General features: G+C 43.9%; 1 protein-coding gene across 1 annotated transcript; it reads left to right on the forward strand.

Moving 5' to 3' along the window:
- Positions 1 to 15: 15 nt before the first annotated feature.
- Positions 16 to 20,897, forward strand: SRRD (SRR1 domain containing; the record flags this gene model as incomplete). Its single annotated transcript, XM_082667486.1, is given in 8 exon segments — positions 16 to 33; positions 35 to 222; positions 15,823 to 15,863; positions 17,423 to 17,682; positions 17,769 to 17,867; positions 19,556 to 19,710; positions 20,205 to 20,250; positions 20,676 to 20,897. Coding segments are annotated over 8 exon segments (1,026 nt in total). The 5' UTR covers positions 16 to 18.
- Positions 20,898 to 20,939: the final 42 nt, after the last annotated feature.

A 20,939-nucleotide genomic window follows, 5' to 3' on the forward strand; every position in this document is an offset into this window, starting at 1 on the left:
CAGAGCTGGCGCGCGCCGATGACGTCAGAGACCAATGGCGGCGGCGGCGGCGCTGGAAGCCTGGCAGGCGGTGTCTCGTCGGAGAAGGCGCTCGGCGGCTCTGCGTCCGCGGCGTAGGGAGGCGGCGGCGGTGGCGGCGGCGGTGGCGGCGGCGGCCCGGGACCCGGGAGCCCAGCCCGAGGTGGACGGCGGAGACGTGCTTCGTCGCATCCAGGAAGCCAGGTGAGTACGGGCTAGGTCCTGGGTCCGAATCTTCACGTCCGTGGGAACCTCCCCAAGCCCCAGTCTCGCCATCTGTAAAGTGGGAATAACTGCAAACTCTTTAAGGGTTATGGTAGGATTTAACGGAGGTAAAGAGCTCATTACAGACTGGAGCATAGTAAGCGCTCAGTAAAGTTTGTCATTTCTCTTATTGCAGTTGTAGCTGCGTGACCTTGGGCAAGGTATGTAATCTTTGTGCCTCAGTTTTCTCGTTTGTGAGATGGACGTGGAAATAGTACCTATATAGGCTTGTTTTGAGGATTCAGTGAATTAGTCAATGGTTTGCCATCCCCAACAGTGTCTGGCGTGTGGTACGCGCAGTACCAGTGTTTGGTATTAATATTATGTTAATGTTGGTTATTAGCGGTTTTGCTCACACCATGGCCGCAACCTGCACACGTGATTGTCATCTTCACAATTATCATCACGCGTTAATTGAGGAGCTGCTCCGTGCCTGGCGCTGGCTTGAGCTCTCTACACACTTTGTCAGAATGAACATCTCAGCCATGCTAGGATCCTGGCAGGGCGCCCAGTCTCAGAGAAACATAGGTAATGTGTGGAACCAGGTTTCAAACCCATGTCTTCGGTAACTTCAAAACCTGTGCTTAAAAGCTCTCCGTTATTCTGGTTTATCCCACCCCTCCCGCCATCATCGCTCCGTGCCTTGCTGTGTACCTTACATAGTGTTGGGGAGGAAAAGTTTTTCCTCTACCCTTCTAGGTTCTTTTGGCTGGTCTAATAAGAAAATTGACACAAGACAGGTTAACAGGAGGGAAAACCAAATTTCATCAGGAATGTACAGGAGTCCCATAATAACATGGCACCCAAGAAAGTGGCCAAATCAGGCACCTTTTCTATCTTTCAGACAAGGAAACAATTATTTGTTAGAAAACAGAGGGGCTTGGACTTAGGGTAGCAAGTTCATGAAGTAACAAAGTGTGTTTATAAAGCGTTCTTAGCCTTGACTCATCTATCTCTGGCGATAAAGATGCCTTCTATTCTCCTGGTATTTGAGGATCCTTTCATATGGGAGATTTATTTCCTGCCTTCAGGGGAACAAAGTAGGGTCAAAGTGTTCTTGCCGTGAATGTTTCTCAAGTAACTATAATTCCAGATAATCAATATGCCACAGTGGCATATTGGGGGGCAGCCTGCCCTGAACCCCATCAATAGCACTTAGAACAGTGCCTGACACCCAGGAAGCACTCAATAAATGTTACCTACTTTTGTTATTCAGCATTGTGCCTTTATTTTCAGTCCTTTAAGGGCTCAATCAATAACAGCTTTTGTTAGTGCTTCTTCGGATCAACAGCTGAAGGATCTTCACAACTGAGAGAAATGAGACTAATTTTGTGTATTCCCCTCCCCCAGAATTAGGGCCTAGAGTCAGTGGTGACTGAGCCTGAAAAAAAAAGCATCAGTGACTTTTTCTAGGCTCTCAGGTGATGCCATTGAGAATGAGTGTGCCTCGGGGCTTGGAGATATCTTAAGAGGTGTCCTGACACTGTTATTCCTCTTCAGCTTCTTCAGTATCCCCTGGCACTCCCTGCTTCTCCCTGTAGCCCCAGGTGTGGTGCAGTCCCCATTGCTCTGAGTAGAGAAGAGCCCAGCACTTTACACGCTGTTCTCCTGTGCACACACTCACCAGTTTACAAAGCACTCCCTGTACGTTACAGCCCTCCTTTACCCTCTGGGCAGAACCTGAGGGCAGCCTCTTCAATTCTGTCTCCTCTCTGAGTCCCCTGAACACTGGCTTCTGGCTTGTTGGTTCAAATCCAACAAGTTCAGTTTGTTTTTCCTTTCAAATTTTTTTTTTTTTTTTGTGATGAGAGCTTAAGATCTGTCTTAGCAACTTTCAAGTACACCATACAGTATTTTTAACTGAAGTCGCGGTGCTGTACATTACAGCCCCATGACTGATTTATTTTATAACTAGAAGTTTGTACCTTGGGACCCCCTTCACCTGTTTCACAGCGCCACCCCCTTCCCGCCCACTCTTAGCAACCACCAGTCTATTCTTTGTATCTGTGAGCTTCATGTGTGTTTGTTATATTCCTCATATAAGTGGGATACAGTATTTGCCTTTCTCTGACTTATTTCACCTAGCATAATGCCCTCAGGGTCCATCCATGTTGTCACAAATGGCAAGATTTCATTCTTTTATGGATGAATAGTATTCCACTACATATATATAAGTATAGTATGTGTGTGATATACATATATATATATATATATATATATATATATATATATATATATATATATCATGGTTTCTTTATCCATGATGAACACAAAGGTTGTTTCCACATCTTGGCTATTATAAATAGTGCTGCAGTGAACATGGGGGTGCATGTATATTTTCAAGTCAGTGTTTTCATTTTCTTTGGATAAATACCCAGAAGTGGAATTGCTGGCTCAAATGGTAGTTCTGTTTTTAACTTTGTGAGGAACCTCGTACTGTTCTCCATAGTAGCTGCACCAATTGACATTTCCACCAGTGGGGCACCAGGGTTCCCCTTTCCTCCACATCCTCACCAACACTTACTATTTCTTGTCTTTTTGATATAGCCGTTCTAACAGGTATGAGGTGGTAACTCATGGTGGTTTTGATTTGCACTTCCCTACTGATTAATTATGTTGAGCATCTTTTCATGAACCTGTTGGCAATCTGTATGTCTTCTTTAGAAAAATGTGTATTCAGATCTTCTGCCCATATTTTAATTGGATTGTTTGGGGTTTTTTTGGTATTGAGTTGTGTGAATTCTTTATGTTTTGGATATTAACCCCTTATCAGGTATATGATTTGCAAATATTTTCTCCCATTCAGTACGTTACCTTTCCATTTTGTCAATGATTACATTTGCTGTGCAGAAGCTTTTTAGTTTGATGTGGTTCCACTTGTTTATTCTTGCTTTTGTTGCTTTTACTTTTGGTGTCAGATTTTTAAAAATCATTGCCAAAAAAATAAAAATTAAAAATCATCGCCAATATCTATGTCAAGGAGTTTACTGCCTGTGTTTTCTTCTAAGAGTTTTATGGTTTCAGGTCTTATATTTAAGTCTTAAATCCATTTTGAGTTAAGTTTTGTGTATGGTGTAAGATAGTGGTCTAATTTTACTCATTTTTTGTATGTGGCTGTTGATTTTTCCAAACGCTATTTATTAAAGAGACTGTCTTTTCCTTTGTATATTCTTGGCTCCTTTGTCATAAATTAATTGACCATAGATGCATGGGTTTTTATCTCTGCTCTCCATTCTGTTCCATTGATCTGTGTGTCTGTTTTTAAGCCAGAACCATACTGTTTTAATTAATATAGCTTTGTAATAGAGTTTAAAATTAGAGAATATGATGCCTCCAGCTTTGTTCTTCTTTCTCAGGATTACTTTGGCTATTTGAGGTCTTTTGTGGTTCCATACAAATTTTAGGATTGTCCTATTTCATTAAAAATGCCATTGGAATTTTGATAGGGATTGCACTGAATCTGTAAATTGCTTTGGGTAGTATGGACATTTTAACAATATTAATTCCAATCCCTGAGCAGGGATAGCTTTCCATTTATTTGTGTCGTCTTCAGTTTCTTAATGTCTTGTAATTTTCAGTATACAGGTCTTTCACCTCCTTAGCTAAATGTATTCTTAGGTACTTTATTCTTTTTGATGCAATTGTACATGAGATTGTTTTCTTTTTTTTCTGATAAATATTTTTTATTGAAGTATAGTTGATTTACAATGTTGTATTAGTTTCTGTTGTACAGCAAAGTGATTCAGTTATACATATATACACATTTTTTTTTAATATTCTTTTCCATTATGGTTTATCATAAGATATTGAATATAGTTCCCTGTGCTATACAGTAGGAACTTGGTGTTTATCCATTCTATATATAAAAGCTTACATCTGCTAACCCCAACCTCCCACTCCAGCCCTCTCCCAACCCTCGTCCCCTTGGCAACCACCAGTCTGTTCTCTATGTCCATACGTCTGTTTCTGTTTTATAGGTAGGTTCATTTGTGTCATATTTTAGATTCCACATATAAGTGATATCATATGGTATTTGTCTTTCTCTTTCTGACTTGCTCCACTTAGTATGATAATCTCTAGTTGCATCCATGTTGCTGCAAATGGCATTATTTCATTCTTTTTTATGGCTGAGGAGTATTCCATTGTATATACGCACCACATCTTCTTTATCCATTCATCTGTCGATGGACATTTAGGTTGTTTCCAGGTCTTGGCTATTGTACACAGTGCTGCTATGAAGATAGGGGTGCGTGTATCTTTTTGGTTTTGTTTTTTGTAAATTTATGTATTTTATTTTTGGCTGTGTTGGGTCTTTGTTGCTGCACACGGGCTTTTCTCTGGTTGTGGAGAGCAGGGGCCACTCTTCATTGCAGTTCACGGGCTTCTCATTGTGGTGGCTTCTCTTGTTGCAGAGCACGGGCTCTAGGCATGCAGGCTTCAGTAGTTGTGGTGCGCAGGCTCAGTAGTTGTGGTGCATGGGCTTAGTTGCTCCATGGCATGTGGGATCTTCCCGGACCAGGGCTTGAACCCTTGTCCCCTGCATTGGCAGGCACACTCTTAACCACTGCGCCACCGGGGAAGCCCCCACACGTATCTTTTTGAATTAGAGTTTTGTCCGGATATATGCCCAGGCGTGGGATTGCTGGATCATATGGTAATTATATTTTAAGTTTTCTGAGGAACCTCCATACTGTTTTCCACAGTGGCTGCACCAACTTACCACCAACACACCCACAGTGTAGGAGGGTTGCCTTTTCTCCACATCCTCTCCAGCATTTATTATTTGTAGACTTTTTAATGATGGCCATTCTGACCGCTGTGAAGTGGTACCTCATTGTAGTTTTGATTTGCATTTCTCTAATAATTAGCAATGATGAGCATCTTTTCATGTGCCTGTTGGCCATCTGTATTTCTTCTTTGGAGAAATGTCTATTTAGGTCTTCTGCCCATTTTTTGATTGGGTTGTTTGGTTTTTTGTTGTTGAGTTGTATGAGCTGCTTATATATTTTGGAAATTAAGACCTTGTTGGTTGCATCATTTGCAAATATTTTCTCCCATTCTGTAGGTTGTATTTTCATTTTGTTTATTGTCTCCTTTGCTGTGCAAAAGCTTATAAGTTTGATTAGGTCCCATTTGTTTATTTTTGCTTTTGTTTCTGTTGTCTTGGCAGACTGACCTAAGAAAACATTGGTACAATTTATGTCAGAGAATGTTTTGCCTGTGATATTTTCTAGGAGTTTTATGGTGTCATGTCTTATATTTAAGTCTTTAAGCCATTTTGAGTTTATTTTTGTTTATGGTGAGAAGGTGTGTTCTAACTACATTGATTTACATGCGGCTGTCCAACTTGCCCAACACCATTTGCTGAAGAGACTGCCTTTTCCCATTGTATATTGTTGCCTCCTTTGTCAAATATTAGTTGCCTGTAGGTATGTGGGTTTATTTCTGGGTTCTCTATTCTGGTCCATTGATCCATAGGTCTGTTTTGATTACTGTAACTTTGCAGTATTGTCTGAACTCTGGGAAGGTTATGCCTTCTGCTTTGTTCTTTTTCTTCAGGATTGCTGTGGCAATTCTGGGTCTTTTATGGTTCCATATGAATTTCAGGATTATTTGCCCTAGTTCTGTGAAAAAATATCATGGGTAATTTGATAGGGATGCATTAAATCTGTAGATTGCTTTGGGTAGTATGGCCATTTTAGCAGTATTCTTCCAATCCAAGAGCATGGGATATCTTTCCATTTCTTTGAGTCATCTTCAGTTTCCTTTATTAATGTTTTATTGTTCTTAGCGTATAAGTCTTTTACCTCCTTGGTCAGGTTTATTCCTAAGTATTTTATTTCTGGGGGTGTGATTTTAAAAGGTGTTTTTTTTTTTTCATTCCCTTTCTGAATTTCATTGTTGGTGTAAAGAGATGCAGCCAATTTCTGTATGTTAATCACGTATCCTGCTACCTTGTTGAATTCGTTTATCAGGTCTCGTAGTTTTTCTATGGAGTCTTTAGGGTTTTCTATATATAGTGTTATATCATCTGCATATAATGACAATTTTACCTCTTCTTTTCCAATTTGGATACCTTTTATTTCTTTTTCATGTCTGATTCCTGTGACCAGGACTTCCAATACTGTGTTAAATAGAAGAGGTGAGAGTGGGCATCCTTGTCTTCTTCCAGATTTTAGCTGGAAGACTTTCAGCTTTTCACCATTTAATATTATATTGGCTGGGGGTTTGTCATAACTAGCTTTTATTATATTGAGATGTGTTCCCTCTATACATACCCACTTTTAGTAAGAGTTTTTTTCATGAATGGATATTGAATTTTGTCAAATGCTTTTTCTGTGTTTATTGAGATGATCATGTGGTTTTTATCTTTTCTTTTTGTTTATGTGGTTATCACATTGATTGATTTGCATATGTTGAACCATCCTCGTGAACTTGGGATGAACCTCACTTGGTTGTGGTGTATGATCTTTTTTTTAATTAACTAATTTTATTTATTTGTTTATTTATTTATTTATTGGCTGTGTTGGGTTTTTGTTGCTGCGTGCGGGCTTTCTTTAGTTGCGGCGAGCAGGAGCTACTCTTCGTTGCAGTGCGTGGGCTTCTCATTGCGGTGGCTTCTCTTGTTGCAGAGCATGGGCTCTCGGCATGCGGGCTTCAGTAGTTGTGGCTCGTGGGCTCAGTAGTTGTGGCTTGAAGGCTCTAAAGCACAGGCTCAGTAGTTGTGGCACACAGGCTTAGTTGCTCTGCAGCATGTGGGATCTTCCCAGACCAGGGCTTGAACCCATGTCCCCTGCCTTGGCAGGCGGATTCTTAACCACTGTGCCACCAGTGAAGCCCATCTTTTTTATGTGTTGTTGGATTCAGTTTGCTAATATTTTGTTGAGAATTTTTGCATCTATATTCATCAAAGATATTGGTCTGTCATTTTCTTTTTTTGGTGGTGTCTTTGTCTGGTTTTGGTATCAGAGTGATGGTGGCTTCATCAAATGTCTTTGGGAGTTTTCCCTCCTCTTCATTTTTTTTGGAAGAGTTTGAGAAGGATTGGTATAAGTTCTTCTTTGTATGTTTGGTAGAATTCACCTGTGAAGCCATGTGGTCCTGGATTTTGTTTGTAGGGAGTTTTAAAATTACAGATTCTATTTCACATCTAGTGATCAGTCTGTTCAAATTATCTATTTCTTCTTGATTCAGTTCTGGTGGGCTCTATGTTTCTGGAAACTTATCCATTTCTTTAGGTTGTCGAATTTGTCGGCATATAATTGTTCATAGTATTCCCTTATGGTTTTTTGTATTTCTGCCATATCAGTTGTTATGTCTTGTTTTTCATTTCTTATTTTGTTGATTTGTGTTCTCTCTCTTTTCTTCTTGTTGAGCCTGGCCAGAGGTTTGTTAGTCTTGTTTATCCTTTCAAAGAACCAGTTCTTGGTTTTACTGAGTTTTTCTAATCTCTATTTTATTTATTTCCTCTCTGATCTTTATTATTTCCTTCCTTCTGCTGATTTTAGGTTTTGTTTGTTCTTTTTATAATTCTTTTAGGTTGTTTATTTGAGATTTTTCTTGTTTTTTGAGGAAGGCCTATATCTCTATGAACTTCCCTCTAAGAACTGCTTTTGCTGCATCACATAGATTTTGTATGGTTGTGTTTTCATTTTCATTTGTCTCAAGGTATTTTTAAATTTCTTCTTTGATTTCATCATTGACCTCTTGGTTTTTTAGTAGTACGTTGTTTCGTCTCCATGTAATCATTTTATTCTCATTTCTTTTTCTTGGTTAATTTCCAGTTTCATGCTTTTGTGGTCAGAAAAGATGCTTGACATAATTTCTGCACCGTTAAATTTGTTGAGGCTTGTTTTGTGCCCTAGTATGTGGTGAATCCTAGAGAATGTTCCATGTGCAATTGAAAAGAATGTGTATTCTGGGGTTTTTTTGGATGTAATGTCCTAAAAATATCAATTAAGTCTAACATTTTCTATGTTTAGGATCTCTGTTGCCTTGATTTTCTGTGTAGAAGATCTGTCCATTGATGTGAGTGAGGTGTTAAAGTCTCCTACTATTATTGTATTACTGTCAGTTTCTCCCTTTATGTCTGTTAGTATTTGTTTTATGTATTTGGGTGCGCCTATGTTAGGTGCATATATGTTGATGAGTTTAAAATCCTTTTCTTGTATTGATTCTTTTATCATTATATAGTGTCCTTCTTTATCTTTCTTTATGGCCTTGGTTTTAAAGTCTGTTTTGTCTGATATGAGTATTGCAACCTCTGCTTTTCAACCTGTGTGTGTCCTTTGCCCTGAAGTGGGTCTCTCTTGTAAGCAGCATATTATAGTCTCTTTTTTTAAAAAATCCAGTCTGCCACTCTGTCTTTTGATTGGAGCATTTAGTCCATTGACATTTAAGATAATTATTGATAGATATGTATTTATTGCCATTTTAAACCTTGTTTTCCCATTGATTTTATGTTTCTTCTTTGTCCTTTTCATTTTTCCTTTTATGGCTTGGTGATATTCTTTTGTATTATGTTTATGTTCTCTTCTTTTTGGTTTTTGTGAATCTATTGTATGTTTGTGATTTGTGGTTACCCTGTTTTTCATGTATGTTACCCCCTTCCTATATCTACTTGTCTTAGACTGGTACTCATATAGGCTCAGACACTTTCTAAGGAAAAAAAATCAGCATTTTCTTACTCTTCTTCCCCGCATTTTATGATTTTGATGTCCTCTATTACATCTTCACGTTCATCCTTTTGCTGTTCACTGTGGTTATCATCACTGTCACAGAAATTTTTTGATTTTTTTTTTAATCTGTGTACTGGCTTATTTAAGTGATTTACTTTCCCATTGTGATTTTTTTCTTTCCTATATATTCTTACTTCTTTTCTATTTAGGGAAGACCTTTCAGTATTTCCTTTAGGATAGGTTTAGTATTGCTGTATTCTTTTAGTTTTTGCTTGTCTGAGAAATTCTGTGTCTCTCCTTCTGTTCTAAATGATAATCTTGCTGGGTGGAGTATCCTAGGTTGCAGATTTTTCCCTTTCAGGACTTTGAATATATCTTGCCACTTCCTTCTGGCCTGCAGCATTTATGTAGAGAAATTGACTGATAGCCTTATAGTAGTGTTCCCTTGTAATTAGCTCTTTGTTTTTCTCTTGCTGCCTTTAGAATCCTCTCTTTCTCTTTAACTTTTTTCCATTTTTATTATATGTCTTGGTGTAGGTCTGTCTGGGTTTATCTTGTTTGGGACCCTCTGTGCTTCCTGTACCTGGATATCTGTTTCCTTCTTTGTTTTTTTTAAATTTATTTATTTAATTTATTTATTTTTGGCTGTGTTGGGTCTTCGTTGCTGCGTGTGGGTGGGCTTTCTCTAGTTGTGGTGCACGGGCTTCTCATTGTCACGGCTTCTCTTGTTGCAGAGCACGGGCTCTAGGCACAGGCTTAGTAGTCATGGCACGTGGGCTCAGCAGCTGTGGCTTGCAGGCTCTAGAGCGCAGGCTCAGTAGTTGTGGTGCGTGGGCTTAGCTGCTCCACGGCATGTGGGATCTTCCTGGACCAGGGCTTGAACCTGTGTCCCCTGCATTGGCAGGCGGATTCTTACCCACTGCGCCACCAGGGAAGCCCTTGTTTCCTTCTTTAGGTTTGGGAAGTTTTCAGCCGTAATTTCTTTGAATTCATTTTCAATCCCCTTGTCTCTTTCTTCCCCTTCTGGAATCCCTGTTATGCATGCTGTATATTATCCTGTAGGTCTCTTATGTTGCTTTCATTTTTTTTTTCATTTGGCTTTCTGTCTGTTGTGCTGATTGGGTGATTTCCATTATTCTGTCTTCAAGGTCACTTATTCGTTCTTCTGCATTATTCGTTCTGCTGTTCATTGCCTTTCGGTCAGCTTTCTTATCTGTAAATGAGTTTCCTCATTTTTCTTGGTTCCTCTTTATAGTTTTACAGTACTCTACATTTCTGTCAATAGCCTTTCTTAATTCCTTCAGTATTTTCATTATCTCATTTTTGAAATAGGTATCTGTTAGACTGAAGAGGTCTGTTTCATTGTTCTTTTGGGGGAATTCTCTTGGTCTTTTAACTGGGAGCTGTTCCTCTGCTTCTTCATTTTACTTACATTTCTCTTACTCTGGAAGTTTAGGAGAAGCAGTCGTCTGCTGTGGTCTCGGAGGGCTATTTGTATGTGGAGGCGTCCCTGTGTAGCTTGTGGGTGTTAATGTATTTGGTGCAAGCGTTGCTTTTAGTGTGGATGCTTGTCGCCTCTCTCTTCAGCGTGTGCTGGGCATTGTCCCCTTGATAGGGGTGTGCAGGTGTGTGGTGGCTGATGCCCAGTCCTGGGGTTCTTGGTGGCAGTATTGGCTTAGGCGCACCCCCCGAGCACACAGTGGGAGCAGAGGTGGCTCTCAACCGCTCCTGGCATCTGGGTGGGTGGCAGCGGCAGCTCACGACTGCCCCTGGAACCCATGCAGTGTCCTGCCCTCTGCGAACGTGCACACAGGGAAAAAGGCTACAGTGGTGGGTCCCACCCCTCCCCTGTCACACCCCCCAAACAACGTCACCTGGCCTCTAAGGGGGTCTGGGCTTCCTCTGCATACACCCTCAGTTGTGGTCACACAGATTCCAGCCCCTCACGCCCCCGCCCCGAGCTTTTTTCCACACAGCCACGCCCAGCCCTCTCTCAGGGTCTGATTGAAGCCCAGGTTCCAGCACCCAGCCCTTGCCTGTGCCGGCGGATGCACATCTCAGGCTGGGGAGTGCAGGGCAACGGCACTGACCGTCTGTGAAGTCCTCTGTCTGCCACAAACCAGCTGCTGTGTTCTCCCCAAGGCTCTGAAGCTCTCTGTCTGTCCTGGCCAATCTCCTGACCGGTGAGGGGGCTTCCCAGGGTGTAGAAACCTTTCCTCATTCACAGCTCCTTTCCAGGGGCACAGGTTCTGTCCTGATTCCTTTCTCACTTTTTTTTTTTTTTTTTTCCTTTCATCCTACCTGGTTACATGGAGATTTTCTTGCTCTTTTAGCAGTCTGAGGTCTTCTGCCAGCGTTCAGTAGATATTCTGTGAGAATTATTCCTCACGTAGATGTATTTTTTTTGTGTGTGTACTGTGTTTGGTCTTCATTGCTGTGTGCGGGCTTTCCCTAGTTGCGGCGAGCGGGGGCTACTCTTCGTTGCGGTGCGCGGGCTTCTCATTACAGTGGCTTCTCTTGTTGTGGAGCACGGGCTCTAGGCACGCGGGCTTCAGTAGTTGCCAACCCACCTGATCTTAAAAGGGCACTGGCCTCCCTGTCTTCCCCATTGGTCCTGGGAATCCTTAACTTCCAGGAAAGCCAGTTGGTCTCCAATCACCTTTAGGACCTGGTGGACCTATTGGACCTGGAATGCCTCGTGGACCACCACCTCTAGTGGGACCTCTCTCTCCTTTTTCACCTGAGGGTCCAGGAGGACCTTGAATTAAAGTGATATTTTTCAATGTCTGAGAATGTTCCCAATCTTTTAGCCTGAAATCATTAGTGATATTATTCAGTAGTTTCATTTCTCCTTTTATTTCCTGTTCCAAATGCACTTTTTTCCCCCAGAGACATAATCTCTGCTATGCATTATACACATGCTCCTTTAGCTTACTCATCTCCTGCCACTGTTCTGATGATAGGTACAAGGACTGCAAACACAAGGAGATAAAGGGCAATCAATGCAGCTTTGAAAGATTTAGTTTCTCTTGAAGGGCAAGGCCATTTTTAGGATTCAGAGGAAGCAAAGCTGCCATTGAGCAAGCATCGGACTTCACAAATTCTGAACAGCTATCAGTGTCCTCCTGTTGATTGGGAAAGCCATCCCACCGTGTCATACTTCTGAAGCAGAAGCCACTAGAGCCCTAAACTGGTGAGGACACTTAAATGATCATTTTGATGAATTCCTGGAAGCTGAGTGAGGACTAGTGTGAGAGTCTCTGAGAGCCTTCTGGGGGCTGCAGTCCTAGGGGCACCCCCAAACTTTCCTGGGTTTTACCTGCAGGAACCCAACCAGGGTCTTACAGTGAAGAGCCAAGAAAAATCACCCGGTGCCTCTGGCAGAGGGAGGGGAAAACTAACCATTTAAAATACATCCAGAGCATTCTTCATAACAAAGCCTTGTTCTCCAGTGAAAAAGCCATATGTATATAGCCTTTATTATGTTATGTTCCCTCTATACCTGCTCTGTTCAGAGTGTTTATCACAAATGGAGGTTGAATTTTGTCAAATGCTTTTTCTGCACCTATTGATAAGATCATGTGATTTTTATCCTTTATTTTGTTAATGTGATGTATTACGTTGACTGATATGCAGATGTTGAGCCAACCTTGCATCCCTGGAATATTAGATCCCACTTAATCATGGTGTATGATCCTTTTAATGTATTTTTGAATTCGGTTTGCTAATTTTTTAAAAAGATTTATTAATTTATTTTTTGGCTGCATTGGGTCTTAGTTGCGGCACACAGGATCTTCGTTAAGGCACGCAAGACCTTTCGTTGTGGTGTGCAGGCCCTTCGTTGTGTGTGGGTTTTGTCTCTCTAGTTGTGGCTCGTGGGCTCCAAAGCACAGGGGCTCTGTAGTTTGCAGCACGCGGGCTCTAGTTGAGGTGTGCCAGTTCAGTAGTTGTGGCGCACGGGCCCAGTTGCACCACGGCACGTGGGATCTTAGTTCCTTGACCAGGGAATGAGTCCCCTGCATTGTAAGGCGGATTCTCTATCACTGGACCACCAGGGAAGTCCCTGGTTTGCTAATATTTTTGATGAGCATTTTTGTATCTATGTTCGTCAGGAGTATTGGCCTGTAATTTCCTTTCCTTATGGCATCCTTGTCTGGTTTTGCTAGGGTTATGCTAGCCTTATAAAATGAGTTTGGAAGTGTTCCCTCCTCCTCTATTTTTGGAAGAGTTTGAGAAAGATCAGTATTAATTCTTCTTTGAATATTTGGTAGAATTCACCAGTGAAGCTATTTGGTCCTGGACTTTTGTTTGTTGGGAGTTTTTTTTTTTTTTTTAGCGGTACGCAGGTCTCTCTCACTGTTGTGGCCTCTCCTGTTGCAGAGCACAGGCTCCGGACGTGCAGGCTCAGCGACCATGGCTCACGGGCCCAGCCGCTCCGCGGCATATGGGATCTTCCCGGACCGGGGCATGAACCCATGTCCCCTGCATCGGCCGGCAGACTCTTAACCACTGCGTCACCAGGGAAGCCCTGTTGGGAGTTTTTTGTTGTTGTTTTTTTTTTTGCGGTACGTGGGCCTCTCACTGCTGTGGCCTCTCCCGTTGCGGAGCACAGGCTCCGGATGTGCAGGGCCAGCGGCCACGGCCCACGGGCCCAGTCGCTCCACGGCATGTGGGATCCTCCCGGACCGGGGCACAAACCCGTGTCCCCTGCATCGGCAGGTGGACTCTCAACCACTGCGCCACCAGGGAAGCCCGGGAGTTTTTTGATTACTGATTCAACCTCCTTACTAGTAATCAGTCTGTTCAGGTTTTCTATTTTTTCATGATTCAGTCTTGGAAGGTTATATATTTCTAGGAATTTATCCATTTCTTCTGGGTCGTCCAGTTTGTTGGCATGTAATTGTTCCGAGTGGTCTTTATGATCTTTTATATTTCTATGGTATCAGTTGTTATATGTCTTCTCTTTCATTTCTATGGTATCAGTTGTTATGTCTCCTCTTTCACGATCTTCCTGGACCAGCCCTGTTTTTTTTTTTCTTGGTGAGTCTAGCTAACGGTATGTCAATTTTTATCTTTTCAAAGAACCAGCTCTTGGGCTTCCCTGGTGGCGCAGTGGTTGAGGGTCCACCTGCTGATGCAGGGGACACGGGTTCGTGCCCCGGTCCGGGAAGATCCCACATGCTGTGGAGCAGCTAGGCCCGTGAGCCATGGCCACTGAGCCTGTGCTCCGCAACAGGAGAGGCCACAACAGTGAGAGGCCCACGTACCGCAAAAAAAAAAAAAAAAACAGCTCTTAGTTTTATTGATCTTCTCTATTGTCTTTTTAGTCTTTATTTCCTTCATTTCTGCTCTGATCTTTTTTTTAATATAAATTTATTTCATTTATTTATTTTTGGCTGAACTGGGTCTTTGTTGCTGCGCGCGGGCTTTCTCTAGTTGCAGACAGCGGGGGCTACTCTTCATTGTGGTGTGCAGGCTTCTCATTGCGGTGGCTTCTCTTGCTGCAAAGCACGGGCTCTATGCATGTGGGCTTCAGTAGTTGTGTCGCATGGGCTCAGTAGTTGTGGCACATGGGCTCAGTAGTTGTGGCACACAGGCTTAGTTGCTCCGCGGCACGTGGGATCTTCCCGGACAAGGGCTTGAACCCGTATCCCCTGCATTGGCAAGCAGATTCTTTTTTTTTTTTTATAAATGTATTTATTTATTCATTTAATTTTTGGCTGCATTAGGTCTTAGCTGCTGCACGCGGGCTTCCTCTAGTTGCAGTGAGGGGGGGCTACTCTTTGTTGCGGGGCGCAGGCTTCTCATTGTGGTGGCTTCTCTTGTTGCAGAGCACAGGCTCTAGGTGCGCGGGCTTCAGTAGTTGTGGCTCGTGGGCTCTAGAGCGCAGGCTCAGTAGTTGTGGCACACGGGCTTAGTTGCTCCGTGGCATGTGGGATCTTCCCAGACCAGGGCTCGAACCCGTGTCCCCTGCATTGGCAGGCGGATTCTTAATCACTGCACCACCAGGGAAGTCCCAAGGCTTTTCTTGTTTCTTGAGGAAGCCACTTATCACTATGAACATCCTTCTTAGAATAGCTTTTGCTGCGTCCCATAAATTTTGGTATGTCTCTGTTTTAAAGTCTATCTTGTCTAATAGAAGTATAACTCTCCCGCTTTCTTTTGGTTTATGTTTGCATGGAATATCTTTTCTTAGTCCTTCATTTTCAGTCTGTGTGTCCTTATGTCAGAAATGATTCTCTTGTAGGTATGGGTCCTGTGTTTTAGTCCATTTACCAATTCTATGTCTTTTGATTGGAGAATTCATTCATTTCATTTAAATTAATTATTGACTGTGTTTTGCTCTGGTTTGTGGAAAACAGTTGACTTTAAAGAAAGCCTAGACACTTGGTTTTGTCCCTTCTTTTACTTTCACCTTGGAATTATTTGTAATAACAAAGGCCATTTATTGGGTACCTGCTCTGTACGAGGCACTGTGTTGAGTGTTAACCCATTTCACTCCTACCGTAACCCTTTGTGATGGGTACGGTTCTTATCCCTATTTTAGAGATGAGGAAACTAAAGTTCAGAGAGGCTAAATCTCTGCATCTAACCACCAATTGTGGAGCTGCACCTGTGTGCCAAGACCCAGCCCAACATGTCCCCAGGGGTCGGGGGCCTCCTCCAGGAAGCCCTCTCTCCTGCCATCTCTGAGCCCCAGCAGCTCTGCTCTGGCCATATTCACCTGGTACCCTCCTTCAGTCTCACAGGTGGACTCTGTGTCTGAGGGTGCTCCACCATCCTCACATCCCAGCCAAGAGGAAGGTCCGTTAGGGCAGCCCTGAAAGGGATGAGAGATGACCACGCCATTTTTTCTCAACAGGGAGGACCTGCTTATCTCTGATTTCTGGAGTTCAGCACTAGGTGGGTACCATCTGGCTCAGGCTGGAGGCGGTCAGGGTGGGAGGAGGGCCTGGATGTGGGCAAAGCAAGGAATCCAGCTCTCATTGGATGATGTTTTGCTTCACAGAGTGGTGTGCATGCTGGGTTCTAATTCTGACTTCCCCCTTACAACTGTGTGTCTTTTGGCACTTAACTCTGGTCCTCAGTTTCTTTATCTGTGGAATGGACATGAAAATGTGCATATCCTGTAGTGTAATTTTGAATATTAAATGAGGCATTCAGTAAAGTGCTTACGACAGTGTGTGCCTGCTGCACAGGAGGCAGTAACTGTTAGTTGTCATTATCAGTGTTGTTGAAATTTATATTTATCCTGCTCTTCCCCTTGACTTTACATTGTAGACCCCACCCCCTGCTGTTATACTCTCTTCCTGAACATAATCTGTGGCAACATAAATATTAATACACAACGTGAATATACCATAGCTGTAATTTTTATTGAGGGACACTTAGTTTCCTTTTTTGTTGTTTTTTTAAAATTTATTGTACATAATTTTTCTTTTTTTAAACAGTAACCAAAACTTAAAAATGTTTTTAATTAAAAGAATTTTTTTAGCTGCACCATGCAGCATGTGGGATCTCAGTTCCCCAACCAGGGATCAAACCCCTGCCCCCTGCGGTGGAAGTGCAGAGTCTTAACCACTGGACCACCAGGGAATTCCCAATATACATAAATTTTCAATGAGCACCCTTATGCATAAAGCTTTTACCAAATTTAGGGTAATCTTCTTAGTATATATTCCCAGAGGTGGAAGTGATCAACTTGATATCCACTGTCAAGTTGTTTTCCAAAAAAAGCTTTTACTGATTCTTTGACCAGCATGGATGAAAAGAGCCAGCTTTTCGTGCAACCTTTCCTAGCCTGGGTCTTATTTAAAGGTACCTTTGCTGATAAGTCAAAACTGGTATCTTATTATGGGAATATAGGGCTGTTTGCTTTTTGTTTTGTTCTACGTACAGATTTGTTCTGCTAAATTCAGTACCAGTATAAGAGGAGAGACAAGAGAACTCACCACTCTGTGAAAGGCTTTAGACAGAGTATTTTTCATTACTGTCTAGAAGCCCCAGCCTACCTTTTTTTCTTTTAGTTTTTTACACATTAAATATTCTTATTCCCAGTTATTTATAGTGTCATTCTGAGAGCTCTGCTCCTCTATTCTTTTTTATTGTAAAAAAAAGTAGGTATTTCAGACCATCACTTGCATTTACCTGGTTGCCTCTTATTAAATTAGAATGAGTTGACAATGAGCGTTAGATGGAAACCGTGCCCGTGAATGAAACCTGATTTTTGCTTGAAACATTCTTTTCAGCTGTGGGCTGTGGGCAGCCAGGGAGCGGACAGCCATCAGTTCTGGGTGGGTGTGGCAGCATGTCCCGGGCACGTTTGGGAGCGAGGCCAGCAGCCCTTTTCTCTGAGGAGCTGAAGCCTTTTCAAGCCTGCTCTTCTCCTCCCTGGGTCCATGGAGGATTTGGTTCTCAGGGTCAGAGCGTGCCCTCTGACTGTACTGGGCCTGCTCTTTCAGAAACCATCAACAGGTGTCTTAGGAAATATCTGGAACAGCTGAAGGCCCCTGTGGGGCCTCTTTCAGAAGCCCTTGGAAACCTGCATCTCGACTCATCACCAGGTGAGTCAGATGTGGCCCCTGGCTCCGTCCCAGAAGAGACCCCAGTCACAGGATCCTGCCGTTTGAAGTGTGTGTGTTACGGCGTTGGGAACTTCGCCACCTGCATCATAGCTAGAAACCAGCTCGCATTTTTGCTTCTCTTTCTGGAAGAGTGCCAGGTAAATTTTGGTATCCTTCTTTATTGTTTCCTTCCTTGGTCTTGTGCACACAGATGTTGACTAAGCCACTCATTTGCCCTCTGCAGATCCCCAGAAGTCACTGCTGGGTGTATGACCCTCTGTTTAGCCAGCTGGAAATTGCGGTTCTTAGCACCCTTGGTGTGGTTGTTCTCAGTGAGAACGAGGTACGTGGTTTAAGAGAGGGGAGCAGGGAGGGCTGGGCAGCTGCTCACCAAGCTGACCCCAGGCCCTGTCCCGGGACGCCAGGCTCTGTGATTAGCGGTGCCTCCTCCCCAGGGCGTCCGTGTGTGGCTGGTCTGTTACCCCGTTTGGACCTATGTTGTGCCTGTCAGAAGAAAAAAATCACACAATGGCACAAACACGTTAGGTTTGCAAAATTCTCGTTAAGAACTGTGTCCCAATTTTATGCTTAGCTGGTATTTACTGTTGCTGCAGGAGAATAGAGGGCACAGTCTCCGCACCTCAAACGAGGTCCTTCCGGTTGGAACGTGCCCTGTCCTGGGGGAGGGAGGCCGTAGACCAGTCACACGCATAGCACCTGGCTGAGAGTTACGGCTAAGTCCTTGGCCCACCCTGCACCCCCTAAAAAGGCTGGGATTCAGATTTCTGAGACCTCTGGAAAAAACATCATTGCACAAGCCAAGGGCTGGAGCGACTCCACGCAGGTACCCCTACATTTAGTCAGGCATTGTCTTGGGGATCACAGAATCATCATTTTGTTCCTCTCGGTTCTGAAACCGCCATCTCATTGCTTATTATGAAACATGAAGATTAGGCCCAGCTGAGAGGAGAGTCAGTCTCTGATGTTGGCGGGGTCCTAAAACACTGAGGTTCAGCTCAGGTCATCCCGAGCTCTGAGTGCCTGCTCTGTGCGAGGCAGGGAGCTCTGGGGAGCCCGAGGGCGGTGGGCGCTGCTCTCCGCCACTGCAGGGCACGTGGCTGTGAACAGGCGCATGACGAGTGGACAGCGAGCAAAGCCACGCCTGGGAACTGAGACGGAGGACACCTGTGCTCTTCCGGGGGTCCAGGAAGGCTTCCTGGGTCTGAGCTGGGATTTGAAGGTCTCCCAGGAGTTTGCTGAGAGCCAGGACTGCAGGCAGCCTGGGCGGAGCCGCTGCTCAGGAACCACGGCCAGTGTGTCATGGGCCGGGGAAGCTGCAGGGAGAGAAGAGAGGCCTAGGGTCGCCGGCGCCAGACAGCAAGGGCCAGGGGGCTTGTTCCCACCGGAGAGGTGGCAGAGATGGCATAGAGCAGAGGTTCTTCAGAGGCCGTGACTGGACCCCCAGGGCACGTTTGAAAAGGACTGAGTTACGATAGGGATCTGCAGAAAGTGACTCAGGAAAACACAAGTACCTGAGGGACAGTGACCTCTGCTGTCCCTCCTGCCCTGCTGTCACAGACCCAAGCTGCCCCTTCATTAGTCCAGAGCCTTCTGCGTTCATGGGACACATTTGTTAAGTAAACGCGAGTTCTTTCTGGACTTCATGACTTCTTGACTTGTAGTCCCGTATAACCTATAGATTTCACATGCACTACTTAATGTAACTGTTCCACAAGAGAATGTAGTAGTTTGTTTCCATTTGATGCTTCAGTTCGCCTTCCCCTCAGCTCATCATTTGTCCAGCTACACTGACCTGTGGTGACATGTAACGTGTAAGTTGAACGTGCACTAGTTGATTTGATGCATTTTTTTGTAAGATGATTGCAAGCGAGCTAACACATCCTTCAGCACCACACAGAATTACATTCATTTTTTGGTGGTGAGAACTCACAGCTCATTATCACTCTGCCCATCCCTCTCCCTCACCTTGTTGTAAGAAGTGTGTTTACACCTGTGCACGTTGTACCCCAGGAAGGAAAACGGAGTGTGTACGGCGAGCCCACCGTCTTTTACATGCTCCACTGTGGGACGGCGCTCTACAACAACCTTCTATGGAGGAACTGGTCCATAGATGCCCTTTCCAAGATGGTCATCGTTGGGAACAGTTTCAGAGGACTCGAGGAAAGGTAAGCCTGGGAACGCCGAGGTGCCACCAGGCCCTGAGGTGAACCCATTCCTCAGACCTGCAAGCAGGAAACATTTCACACTTGGAAAGGCTTTTCCATGGGAACCTGGACAGGGGGTTGGAGCTGGGAGACGTCAGCCCTGAGCCAAGCTGGGAAGCAAGTTAAGGAGTCTTTCTGCCAATAATTCCTCCCTTCCCTTAGGGCAGGCAGAAACGGCTTTTTTAAATGGGGGAGAAAACATTTGATTTCTCTTCTTACAGCTGCATAACATCCTCCTCCTGCTTCACGATGCCTCGGTGTCTGCTGTCATTTTTCCCTGATGAAATGGGCAGTGACTGGGGCGTTCACACCTTCTACTAAATATTTAACCTACTCTGCATCCCACATTTTTAAAAGATTTTTTGATCTATTTCAGTCACCTTGCCCTTCTGTGTCTTAAGTTGAATGAAACCACTCTCAAACCACCTAATCAGATTTTTAAATTTTTGTTCTAGGTTGTTGACAAGGATTCTGCAGAAACATTATCCGTATGTTGCAAAGGTATGTGCTGAGTGAAGGGGCTGGGGTGGGACATCATACATACCTCTCCATTACCCGGGAGAATTCTGCCTTCACCTGTAGCAGCGGGAGCTCCCGCGGGGCTAACCGAAGAAGGCACAGCGAGGTTACAGCACCGTCAGCTCTCGCGAGGGGTCTGTGTTCCAGAAAGCTAGGACGTTTTAGTGCATCGCTTCATTTTTTTCTTAATTATTTCCTCTATTCTTAGTATCTGGTCTGCAGTAGGCACTGCCCTTGGGGCTTCCAACTCATTGCACAAAGCACTTAAAATACCTTACTCCTTATTTTTTAAAAAAAGGGAGGTGGGGGTGGGTGGGGGTGAATAGTAAAACGGGACTCTAACCCAGGAGGGTGGGCCTTACTGGGACTCTCAAGGTTTTGTTTTACTTTCGAATTTTCCTGCTCAGATTTTGAAAGGACGGGAGGAGCTGGCATTCCCTCAGACTTCACAGTACACGGACGTATTTAATGACACCTCCGTCCACTGGTTTCCTGTACAAAAGCTAACACAACTCTCCACGGACACTTGGGCCTTCCGGGAAGAACCGGATTACCAGGACTGTGAGGGTCTCGAGATCATCAGGAACAAGACAGAAGACCCTTCAGCCACTGACTTGAACCCGCTGTGATGTGTCGCCACGGAGGGACTGCAGTGAGTCCCCTTTCGGATA

This window comes from Grampus griseus, assembly GCF_964374135.1.
Source record: "Grampus griseus genome assembly, chromosome: 12".
NCBI classification, from domain to species: Eukaryota; Metazoa; Chordata; class Mammalia; order Artiodactyla; family Delphinidae; genus Grampus; species Grampus griseus.